At 37.7% G+C, this 13,157-nt stretch overlaps 1 protein-coding gene and 1 long non-coding RNA gene across 2 annotated transcripts in view; one reads left to right on the top strand and one right to left on the bottom strand.

Moving 5' to 3' along the window:
* Rhea (rhea) overlaps positions 1-13,157 on the bottom strand; it is a 133,247-nt gene that overhangs the window by 58,154 nt on the left and 61,936 nt on the right. The window contains exons 19-26 of the mRNA XM_064042082.1: positions 7,818-7,988; positions 7,055-7,256; positions 6,472-6,623; positions 5,114-5,233; positions 4,504-4,614; positions 1,526-1,615; positions 751-879; positions 174-292 (exon numbers count right to left, since the gene is read on the bottom strand). Of these exons, the coding sequence (XP_063898152.1) occupies positions 174-292; positions 751-879; positions 1,526-1,615; positions 4,504-4,614; positions 5,114-5,233; positions 6,472-6,623; positions 7,055-7,256; positions 7,818-7,988 (1,094 nt within the window). The remainder of the gene's footprint in view (positions 1-173; positions 293-750; positions 880-1,525; positions 1,616-4,503; positions 4,615-5,113; positions 5,234-6,471; positions 6,624-7,054; positions 7,257-7,817; positions 7,989-13,157) is intronic.
* Positions 1,886-2,800, top strand: LOC135118923 (uncharacterized). The gene is made up of 2 exons (XR_010277865.1): positions 1,886-2,511; positions 2,665-2,800. It is a non-coding gene; the product is annotated as an uncharacterized LOC135118923 (long non-coding RNA).

The raw sequence follows: 13,157 nt of genomic DNA, 5'->3' as shown, positions 1-13,157 counted from the left end.
GTATATAAAGAAGTACATAAGAGGAGCACATAACGGGAGTACATAATAAAGTATATTAGGAAGTACATAAGGAGAGAAGATTTTGTTACTGTGGAGTTTGTTACGCCACTTCTTCATCTCAAAAACACATAGGAAGTGGTGAAGGGTGGGTATTTTGGGACTACAACACATACCTGAGCTCGGCACAGCTGGTAGTAAAGGTGTGCGTGGTATCAGCGAGATGCTTGGCGGTGGGCCCGTCCACCAGCGTGGGCAGAGCACCGCGGGCCGCCGCTATTACGTGTCCACTCGGCTGTACAGATAGAAATATTGAGTTAATACCAATAACATAATTATTATATAAACTTGTTCCTAAGCGGACCCTTGAAAGTACAATTACTTAAGCTTCATACATTTTTTTACGAGAAGTAAGAAGCTGGTAAGTCTGACACCAGTCTTACCAAAGGGTATTGAGTTGCCCGGGTAACCGGGTTGAGGAGGTCAGATAGGTAGTCGCTCTTTGTAGTACTATGGTACCTACTCAGGTGCATCCGGAAGCCGACTCAAACATAGTTGGGAAAAGGCTTTGGAGATGATGAATGTCGTCACTCAGCATATTATAAATTCAATACATGAGCGTCTCCTCTCGCGTCGCTTCTTGTAAAGCACTGGTACTCAGCTAAATCCGGTTAGACTGGAAGCTGACCCCAACATAGTTGGGAAAAAGGCTCGGAGGATGATGATGAGCATCTCCTGTAGTGTACACTATACCTGCAGGAATGCCTCGGACGCGGAGATGAGGTCGAGCTGGTGGTGCGGAAGGGGACTGGCGACGTGCACGGCGTCCACTACTCGCGGGATCTGTTCGCTCAGTGCCTTGCACTCTTCCATGAGGGTTTCCTGTCAAGTACACAAATATATTTTGTAAGAAGGAAAATACGCGTATGATACATAGACAAACAAAAAGTTATATTTAAAAACTTAAGATAAAAGTACAAGAAGAAGGTACATAACGGGAAATATGCGTCACAGCCGCGTGAAACGGCCCTCGCTCAGCATAATGCTGAGACCCTATAGACAAAGCCTCAGCGCTGATTTTTTGCGAAAGCCGAAAATAAAGTGTAGGTATAAACGTTACGAATAAAGCCTAAAAAGCAGTGTAGCCACACCTAGCTATAGTCTAATCGATTAGAAACTAGGTGTCACCAAAATTCCAGCTATAGTGGTGAATATATTTTAATAAAATTCGAGATATTTTAATTACGAGACGGTCCCAGCACAAATTGTGCCTACGATTATTGATAAAATGGAAACAGATCTTTGCAAAAATATTGTTATGTATTTAAAACTATTTATTTCATCTTTAGACATTGTATCCTCGTTAAATATTTTGGACACCTTTGTTCTTTCAATTGAACTGTTTCTATAGGAAGATTTAATGCTAAAAATACTAAATATTTAGTTCCTTGGGCAGAAAAAAAGAAACCTTTTTCTAGAAAAATACCAGCTGATTCAATACATTATCAATAAAAAAACGTCAACAAACCTGTGTATATTTATTGGTATTGTACTGTGCAGCGTTATGTGCTGACGTGATTAGTTGAGTAGCGCTTGAAGCCGCTTGACGGGCAGAGTCCTGTGGGAGAAAGTAGTTCTAATGTAGAAAGCTAAAAAATGCAGTAGAATTAGAAAATTATTACTTTTTGGGAAGTTGGTTGAAAATTATGAGTATTACGTCATTAGTTTCATCCGCATCTGGTAAGAACTATATAGCGGGCCCGGATAAAATGTAGCTTATACCTTTCCTTGATAAATGAGCTATATAACACTGCAATTTCTTCAAATATAGTTGTTAACGAGATGACATTCCAGCCATTAAACCAACTCCTCCGTTTTAAACTATTATGCCCGTTTTCACCAACAACCTCTTACCGTTTCCCTATCTAAAAGCTACTTTTAGTAAGGACCCCTCCCAATTTGACACCTACCTAAATTCATTTTCACCACACTTGTACATGGATCCCTTAAGTAAGTGACAGATTACTAGTTCTACAAACGATAATGCAAAGTCGATATTTTATCGATAAAATGATTTTTCTGTACTTCTTAAGAAATAAACGTCTATCGAGTATATATTACTAAAGCCTGTGAGTTTTTTTTCTTGTGATGTTATTTTAATTTAACTTAAACTACATTACGCTATGTTTTATGCAATAAAACAGTAAAGAGGTTTTCTATAGGTGAATTTTTACCTATGTCATTCGCGCGTTTGTCAAATTGACTGATGTGTATGTGTACATAGAGTGAGGTTAATTTTGGGTTTATTATTGTTGAATAGATAAGATTATTTTGGCAGAGAAGAGAAAACGAGGATAAACCTTTCTTGCAGAAGAAAAAGACAAGCTAGTGAAATTGCTGACGTCTCATACAGACACAATATTAAACAAAAAACGGATGGGACCACGAACGAAGCCAAAAACAAAGCTTGGATCCAGTCACAAATAGTTTTAATGCGATAGGAACCGTTTACAGGTAAATGTGAATAATATCTGTGTATAATAATATAAGATATTGCCGTTCAACTGTGTTCCTTGTTTTACTGTCGGCTTCATTGTATTTTTGTTCTCCATGAGTTGATGGATTTAAGTGTGGGGTTAAAATTATAGATTTATTATATTTATTTAGTTTCAGGTGGTGCGAGAAATTGGAAAGACGTGTAAAAACATGCTGCGCCCAGCCCACCTCAAATTGAATTGGTGCAGGAGGATGATGATAATGTTTGGTACATCATATGAGGACTAATATTAAAATATTTGTTTACTATCTTTGTTTTAATTTACATAATTTATTATGTTCAATGTTAGCCTACTTCTTACCTCCAGAGGGTATCCCCTATCACCTAGGAGATAGGCTCCTCCATATTCACCATTTTCGAATCATTGGTATCTACTGCAGTTTTGGTATTTAAGACCTATTCAAACCTGAGCGATATTCGCTGCCGCTGTGGGTAAAGGTAGATACCGCGCCGGTTTCGCTCAGGTATTTAGTATCAAGTATAGTTACCGGCACGGATATTGAGCTCTCGGCGGAAGAGTGGGGATCGCTTTGCGCACTGTACACAAGGCAATAAACCAATAAATGGCTTCTGCGCAGGTGAAGGTAAGGGCTCAATATCCGTGCCGATAACTATACCGCGGCTAGAGCGACCTGAGCGATATCCACTGCCGCTGTGGGTAGAAGTACATACGGCGCGGCAGCAGCGGCATGCATCCCGAACATCAACAATAATATTAACGCATACCCACTGGGTTTTCTCTGTCGCAGGTGGTAGCGAATACCGCTTAGGTCTGAACAGTCATATTACCGCATACCCACAGGGTTTTCTCTGCCGTAGACGGTAGCGAATACCGCTTAGGTCTGAATAGGCCTATAGATGTCCCGGCCACCGCGAAACTACATCAGTGATTACCAGATTTGCATCTGTTATGGTCTGTATATTTATGGACATGCAGGACTTCCTATTTTTGAATAATTCAGCGACATCACGACCTAGCAAGTGCATTCATAGCAAGTGATAACCTATAATCTTATAAAAAAGTCATGAACATCGTACTTTTTTCTCAGACATCTGCTCTTTCACGTAAGATAGGTACGTGGTCTTCTAATGATTATTATTTTACATATCCACAACCTCCACAGCTTCTAAACTTTCTAAAAGTTTACGTTTCATTTTTTTTTTGCTTTTTAAACATGGTATTTTTGGTGTTACATAACATATAAAGGTACATTTCACTATCCATTTCCAGAAACGGTTCAAAATATGTTTGTATTCTGTAATGATAATGATAGGGGTTGTTTAAGCAGGCATCAATCGGGCCCCCAAGTTTAAGTGAAATTTTTAGGTTAAAATTGACACCTAGGCTTTGGTGAAAATGAAATTCTTATTAAGTGTTCCGTAAATGCTCCCTAAATTTAGGCATTCGTTGGTGAAAACGGGCATTAGTTTAGACGTTGTATTTTGCAATTAGTTTTTTTTTTTTTAAATACAATCTCTATAAAAAGACTAGTTGCTCTCCATAGTTTCACCCGCATCCCGATTGGAGTACATAATTTACTGAATAAATAGCCTTCTCTCAGACTCTAGACAATCTATTTACCAAAAAAAAAATCGGTTCTTTTGACGTCAAAACGCAACAGAGTATGACAGAGTTACTTTTCTTACAATATTAGTATAATCCAAACTAATATTATAAATGCGAAAGTAACTCTGTCTGTCTGTCTGTCTTTCTGTCTGTCTGTCTATCTTTTCTTCACGCCTAAACTACGGAACCGATTTGTGTGAAATTTGGTACAGACATAGTTTGAAACTTGAGAAAGGACATAGGATAGTTTTTATTACAAAAAAAATTAAAATAAAATTATTCCGGACATATAGCGCCATCTATTGGTCAAATCAAAAATCTGCTGGTAGTCACTATTCCACGCGAACGAAGTTGCGGGCAAAAGCTAGTAATAAATATTTACCTGTAACCGAGCGACTTGCGAGCCCACAATGTCTTGTCCTTGCGCATAATCCACGGTGATATAGCGCAATTCTTCCGCTGCCTTGCGCAACGCCTCTTGTTTTGTACGATCCTGTGTAAAACAATAATACATTATAATATTAAATATGCATAGCGTACAATGATGGGCAAAATCAAACAAATAACATCGAAGATGCGACATGTTTCAATTTTGAGTTACGTTACGTTTTCTTTTTGTTTTAATTTTACATAAAAGGGTATTTTTCTTCCACTACCTTCTTATTCATGTCCTCTTTCAGACCTCTTTTTACACACATATTTTTTAATCTAATAGACGGGCCAATTAGATTCATAATATTATATTTTTAGCCCTGTGATCACGCCTATTATACTACATTGAGTAGTACTGAAGGTGAATAAGAGAGTACATAGGAAAACTACATAAGGAGATTACACAGAAGAGGTACATAGGGGAAGTACAAAAGGAGAATAGATGGGGACTTTCCTCATATACCCCCATATACCTCAGACCGTATAAGGTCCATATAAGGGAAAACATAAGAAATTGTCATCAAAACTTTGTAAATAAACATATAAAGCTTAGAACATACCTGTGGCGAAGAAGCACACTGTCTAGCCGCCTCCACCATGCGGGCGGTAGCGTCGGCGAGTAACTTGGCGGCCGCCAACAGTTTGCGCTGAGAGTCTGATGGCTGACTTTCTGCTTCCGTCTGTTTTGTGGATAGAAGTAGGAATATTATAGTAATTTTGCTATTTCAAATCAACCCTTATTTTCAGACAAAATTGTTAGTATATAAAAACTTAAAACTATGTTAGTAGCACTTCACTAGTTGTTCACTTTTACATTTAGTTATGTATAAAATCAATTTTGGTTTTCCAATCAACTCTTACTAGCTGAATATGTGTGGTTTTTAGGAATCCTCTATATTTTTTCACTTTATCAAGTTGGTGTTTATTTAAGGAATATCTTGCGAAATTATTTAATTACCACTATTTTTAGGGGTAAACAATAATTGCACAAATATGACTAAAAATAAGTTTTTCTAGTTGTCATTTGTTATCGAACTATAAACAAGTCGTCGTGATGAGTTCCCGTTAAATTGTAAGTCTTTCTTGTCATTTGAACATCTTTGACAGTCTTTACGGGTCTAAATCTTACTTAGTTGGGGTTATCGGGTTGCCCTGGTTGCTGTGTTAAGAAATTCAGTAAGACCATGTGACCCACTGGTGCTCAGCTGCTTCTATATCTGATGCTGCACCTACCTTGATGTTGGTAATGAGATGTGCAGTGGCCTGCCCCAGCAGCCTCGCATGCCGCACCATGTCGGCGGGGTCGGCGGCCGACACCAGCCGCTCGCTGGCCGACATCACGCTCTCTGCTGAGCTGATGCTGCACCTACCTTGATGTTGGTAATGAGATGTGCAGTGGCCTGCCCCAGCAGCCTCGCATGCCGCACCATGTCGGCGGGGTCGGCGGCCGACACCAGCCGCTCGCTGGCCGACATCACGCTCTCTGCTGAGCTGATGCTGCACCTACCTTGATGTTGGTAATGAGATGTGCAGTGGCCTGCCCCAGCAGCCTCGCATGCCGCACCATGTCGGCGGGGTCGGCGGCCGACACCAGCCGCTCGCTGGCCGACATCACGCTCTCTGCTGAGCTGATGCTGCACCTACCTTGATGTTGGTAATGAGATGTGCAGTGGCCTGCCCCAGCAGCCTCGCATGCCGCACCATGTCGGCGGGGTCGGCGGCCGACACCAGCCGCTCGCTGGCCGACATCACGCTCTCTGCTGAGCTGATGCTGCACCTACCTTGATGTTGGTAATGAGATGTGCAGTGGCCTGCCCCAGCAGCCTCGCATGCCGCACCATGTCGGCGGGGTCGGCGGCCGACACCAGCCGCTCGCTGGCCGACATCACGCTCTCTGCTGAGCTGATGCTGCACCTACCTTGATGTTGGTAATGAGATGTGCAGTGGCCTGCCCCAGCAGCCTCGCATGCCGCACCATGTCGGCGGGGTCGGCGGCCGACACCAGCCGCTCGCTGGCCGACATCACGCTCTCCACTGAGCGTTCTGTCACTGTCGGTTGTACACGACGATCTGAGAACAAATAATTTAAAATTAAAATATAATCAAACTTAGCTGCAAAACAACACTTTTTGAACGTCAAAAGAAACCCCAAAACGCCCACCTTTCACCACTTCCTACGTGTTTTCGCTGGGAAGAAGTGACGCAACAAACTTCCCAGCAACACATGTCGTCTAGGCCTGTAGGCTAGAAGAACTTTTCAACAATATTTTATGAATATAATGTACCTATTTATTGTCTCCCTTTAACCCGATGGTTGAATGGTAGACAATTTTGTACACAAAGTATAAATACATAATGTGTACATTGCACTCTCATAGTGCGATGGAACACCGACACCACCGGAGAGATATCAGGCGCAGAACCGACATTAACATGCTCACCAATGCACGGGTGTATCAATCACCAACTTCCAGGCTCCAGGCTGGTGCCAACACACTTACCCAGATCAGTATGAGCCAGCAGCCTCTCCAACTCCTCGCTGACCCTGTGAGCAGCCGCCGTGAGCTGCTCCACGCCGGGAGCCGCGCAGTCGGGCACTCCGGCGCAGGCCTGGACTAGTCGCTCTACGGCTTGGGCTACCAGACGGGCTGCGCTGGTCAATTGTTCTCGACAAGCTGGGTTGTGAAGAGTTGGGGCTACCACCTGGTCGAAAAAAATGAGACTTCATGAATAAAATAAAGTCTAACTTTGCAGAAATTGAAGATTTGACGACATTCTCAAAACAAATGATAACTAGGACCAAAACATCTGACAATCAGTCTTAGTAAGAAGTTGCTGCGTAACTGGATTGCAGACATCAAAAATAGGCAGTCGCTCCTTGTGACAGACTGGTACCAGCTGCATTCTATTAGCCCAGAAAGCCGATCCCAACTTAATTGGGAAAAAGGCTAGGCAAATTATGCTACACACTATTTCGAACCCAGTTTACTTGCATACACTTTAAACCAACCCCATGGAGTCAAAACACATAGCTACCTAAACATATATTAACACTTTTTTATGGGAAATCATCACATGATACCTCCCGCTGTGGGTTAGCAGCGACAGAAAGTATCAGACTCTTACTGACTAAACCCCATCATGTTCCTTCTTAAGCCCTTTATTTATCAGGGCCGCGGTATCTTTCGAACAATCCTGCAGCCCCGGCAGACCCTGGAAGACCCTGGAAGACCTTGCTGACCCTTCTTGAGGAGTTCTACATACCTTGGCACAAGCCACCAGCTGGCTGGTTGCTAAAGCGCAGTGCGTGGCCGCTGAGATGATGTTGTTCTGTAATGCTTGCTCCTCACGACACATGGCGGCTACGTTCTTCGCCTTCAGGACTAGAGCTGCTGTGGTGTTCGCTACTGCTTTGGCCAGGGATAGGAGGATGTCCTGTGGGGAGAAATTGTTGTGAGAAAATGTAGGATTATGTGGTCTGTAATCGATGTTTGTGTAGGTATTTGACTGAAGATAAACAGTCTTGATACTTTTGCATCTAAAAATCGATGTAAATACTATTACGACAATTAGTACTTAAACCTTTAAATAGGTGCCTACTCAAATAGAGTATAGTTTAACATAGCAAAATTGATTTTTGCCCTTTTAGCTATCATAGTATAATCTTCTCGATGAAAATTCTGTTTACAAAAATCACATAGAAATCTAAGAAATACCAGTTTTCATTACTCCCGGAAATCTATATACGAAGCATATCCAAAAACATATTTTAAGACAACAAAACATAAATTTATCTTTGACATAAAACTCGAGTTAATTTTGCGAATCGTTTCTCTAAAGAAATACTTCCCGGAATTGTCGTTTGTAAATAATAATAAACGCAAACGCGTACGCACGATAAATGTAACACCCGTAACATATAAACATCTGTTAAAATCGTAAAACTATGATTGATGGGACAAGGACATCCGGTACATATATAAATATGAAGTAATAATCTATGTTTATGTGGTTATTTATACAAGCTTTTTCCGTGGATTTTCTCGCAAATTGAGATAACTACGTCATGTTGTATGATTATATAGTATTTAGTCCCGATTCAGGTATAATCTATCTACACTTATGTCTTGTTTCGTAATAAATTTTGTTTAGTCCTGTTTCAAGTATAATATATTACTCTTTATTTTAAAGGTTTTTAAATTTTCGCGACTTGTACGTCGCGGTTAAGTCGCGATTGTGTATGAATATCTATTTATTTTGTCAAATTTTACAAAAAGTTTGTATTTAGAACAGTAAGTACAACTGTCTGCCTAAACATCATTAAATAACGATGTCGTAAATCATATGTAGTTTGAATAGATACCTACGTACATTTGCGGTTTTATTTTTGCAGGCCTTCAAACAGAAATCTCAAAGAGAAAAAATACAACATTCATGAATGAAAAACATTCCAGTCTAGACAAAAAATCGAGGCCAAAACCAGTCCTCAACCAGGAATCGAGTCCACGGCATGCCAGACACATTACAGAAACCAGTCGTCCGTTCACTCTATGTAGGTCACAGCTGTAGTATTTTTATAACAACGCCATCTGTTGTCATAATGGGGAATCACTTCCTTAGGTAGTTAGCTATCAGACACAGAGATAGTAGGACTGCGTTTGCGCAAATTTTGGGCTTACTTTGTAATATATTTATATCTATATTTAGTAGTTTTTTTAGGTTGGTATTGTCTTCTATATTTCTGTTTTCATATATAAGTTAATATTATCTTGATTAGAGTTATTCTTAGTTCTCGTATCATGTACAGATATTATAACATTTTTGGTATATACAGCATGATTTCTCAACTATACAGGGGATTGATTAGTTGTCATTTTTGCGTAAATACATTCACTTTTCGAGACAGTTAGTTATAAATAAAACAATATGTTTTCTAAAGCAAATGTATTGACCAAAAATAACCAACGGCAGTGTCAGTTTATAACCACAACCTTACATTGTCGTTCAGAAAAATTGAACCAATATTTTACACTATTGGAGATAAAAAACCTTTTGTGTATGAGATTCATGAAATGAGATTCAATTGAAGATTTTTTTAAATACTGGTTCAATATTTCTGCACTCAATTGCATTAAAAATTATTATAAAAAATAACTATAACGATTCGCTGGCGAGTATCGAGCAATTCAAATTCCAAAAAAGTATAATTAAACGAAATCAGTCTTTTATTTAAAAATTAAGTAATTTTCAGTCTGTAAATTTTAAGTATTTTAGCTGCCCAATTGAAGAATAGTTTTTATTTATATATGCCAGATATATTTTATCTAAGGATCATTTTTGACGTTTTGACAGATTTTGTATAGCAATATGTCAAACTGCAAATAGAAGTTAACTAATGATTTAAAAATTCGCCCTTACTGAATAAAAAGTATGCATCTCGATACTAGCCAAGCGTTATCAGAATAAATAGCAAAAAATTAAGAAATAAACATGTGTATTAAAATAAAATGGCAATCTGTGTGTTTGTACTTATTGATGGCATTTTTTTTTTCTGTCTTATTATGCATAATATTTAATGGCTTTTTGCAGAAGTAAAATAGAATCCAGGGTTTTTTATGACTTCCATTTCCCAAGTTTTTTATTTGGCGTATCAAAGCAATATAGCATGTAGTATTTTTACAATGAGACACCGCAAAAAAAAATCTCATCCCTTGTGGGAATGAAACACAGATTACTACGAAATTATGGTTTTTTAAATGATAATCCCCAAAAGGCCATTACTATATGCAAAAAGACACGTAACTAACAGATTTTGAGTTTTTACATACTATTGATTAATCGCACTTTACATAAAGAAAGTAAGTTTTATTATTGTCATGATAAAAATCACATTATATTAGTACGATTATTCAACAATATGTAACAAAAATAAAATATGTACACATGAAAAAAATATGAAGCTGCCAAAAATTAACAAAAATAAAAAATATCTAAGGGACGTCACACATTAACGATTTAAAAAGGTTAAGACGACCCTTAACTGGCAATTCTCTTAATGCTTATAAAATAAAAAGAAAAATAATAGAAAAAAATAAAGACTAGATTAGTAAGCATTAAGATTATTGTTAACAAAAATATAAAATTAAAAACAAAAGTAGTAACTTAACAATTTATGAAGCTTTTTTACATAGTGGGCTATAATGGACAAAAAATATATAAAATAAAGATAGTATCGAAAAAAAAGAACGGCAGAGTTGTACCTACCTACCTGTTTTACAACCACATTTTAAACCAACTTCTAAAATAGGAGGATTTGGTTACGTCTTTTTTACAGGACCAAGCAATTTACTCAAATTCCTACTCAAAACATCCAGTTATATTTCACCCGAAAACCAAAAAACTGAAATAACTCATTTTTAATCAACTTCTAAAAAAGAACTTTGTTCGACTGCACTTTTTCTAGTCCGACCCGTATATAGAAACAGTCAAAAAGTCGTCTATTTTGTTATCATAATTATCCAGCATAGACCATTATGTAAAAAGCTGTAAATAGACCCGTCAACTCGCTTATGACTTTGTGATGGCAAGATAGTTTTTTATTCATTATGTGATTACCGTATAAAAAATGCATTCAAGAACCAAATAGTCAAATAAAAGTTATAATTTTACTTGTAACTTATACTAATTTGATTGATTCGATCTTAGTCTAAAGTTTTCTGTAATAATCTAAGAAAATCAGCTGCAATTTTGACTAGAGACAACTTTTGACTTAACTTTCAAGAAATATGGCTCCAATTCGAGAATATAACTTAACGACTTTTCTATTATTTTATAAGCTACCGTGATGTTGACTTTTGACTAGCTTAATCATAAGCGAGTACTCCCATTTTAACCAAAACCCCTCTGCCTAGATTAAAACCAGTACCAAAATAGTCTAGGTAATATAAAACCAGTATTACTAACAATGTAGTTAGTGCATACGTTTGTGCAGTTAACCGAGTAATGGTTAGGACAGACTAACTCTTGGTTAGTGTGTTAACTATAATTTTTGGGACTGGGAGAGTATGTGTTTTACACAAGAATACTAGATAAGTTTCTTTTTTCATCAAGGAGTAGTAGGCAAATCAATGCTTGCTAATAAGACTTTAAAAGCAGCTACTATTTATTCAAATAGTTTATAGATGCTTCTTTTTCTTATCGAGTGAGCTGCAGGTTTAATCACTTAACAAGCCCTAGTGTCAGAGTTTTCTAAAATCCGCCTGACGGCCTCTGACGGGGAATTGTAACGACTGCTACTGAGTAGCATTCGGGGACACCGGCTTTACATGCCCTTTCAGGCACGAGGATTTTATGTATGTAATATAATATTTCCTGCGTTCAGACTTTAAAAATGACTAAATAATAATACTTTTAGTTCAGTTGATTAACATTACTTAAAGAAGCTGCACTGACCAGAGCTATGCCTTTAAATTATAGAAGATTGACTTTCGATTCAACATGCTTGTGTAATCCACATACTCTCAAAAACTAACCTATGGAAATAAAAATATAATTAAAAACAAAAATATCATCGTGCAGTCTTTTCCCTTTCATATTGTCTTTCTAATTTCGATAACGTATATCCGAAAAAGTTTTATAGGAAACATATAGGAAAAAGACTTTTAAGACCCAGACTTTTAGTGCAGAAGTTTTTAAACAACCAAGAATTTTTCACCGCTCGTTGTGGCACACTGGTACTCAGCTGCATCTGGTTAGACTGGAAGCCGACCCCAACATAGTTGGGAAAAGGCTCGAGAGAGTACTGAGTGGCCGGGGACGAGACGTTTGAATTAATGAAATTCTACTCGTTAGCAAGAGGTTGGCCTATACTTCGGTCAAAGAATATGCATTGCCATTCAACGTGGTAATACAGCCAGCCTTTTGGGCACGATCCGCGCTGACAGCGATGCGGACAATTTTTTGATGCATAGTTTTAATTCTGCCTTATCTAAATAAGTATATTTAATTTGTTATATAATATAAGTATGTATTTGTGTAAGTAGGAGTTTGTATATATCTACAATGTTAATATTAAATGTAAATGAAATGATATTGGTTGTTTAAAAACTTCTCCGCTTTCTTAGTCTGGGCCTATTAATCGTGAGAATAAAATAAACTAAGGTTATTAGAAAAACCTTTATAGAGAGAAATATGAATACTTTTAGTAAGTTTAGATATTTAGATATAATTTTGAAAAATAATACTTATATATTTTAATACATTCCGCTATTTTTATTTTAGCGGAGTATAATTTAAAATGCATCATTGGCACCATTTGACATAGGCCTAGAGAAATTATCACGATTTTTTAAAATAATATTCAATCAATGATATAAAATGCGTATTTTTAGTAATCTTATGCCTGCTGTGTTTGGCGCTGAGATTCCTTTCTTCCATTTTGGTAATTTCAATCATGTTGTAGAAAGAGATTCAGAATAACGACTTTTTAAATATATATTTGGGATTAAACTGATTAAAGGAACTGAATACCATGAGGTACCTTAAGAAAATATACATAATATCATTATAGGTCCCTATACCATAGGAATATGCCGAAAACCCATT

Source organism: Helicoverpa armigera, chromosome 27 (assembly GCF_030705265.1).
Source record: "Helicoverpa armigera isolate CAAS_96S chromosome 27, ASM3070526v1, whole genome shotgun sequence".
Lineage (NCBI taxonomy): Eukaryota > Metazoa > Arthropoda > Insecta > Lepidoptera > Noctuidae > Helicoverpa > Helicoverpa armigera.
The sequence above is the reverse complement of the archived record's forward strand: the minus strand, read 5'-3'. Positions and strand labels throughout refer to the sequence as shown.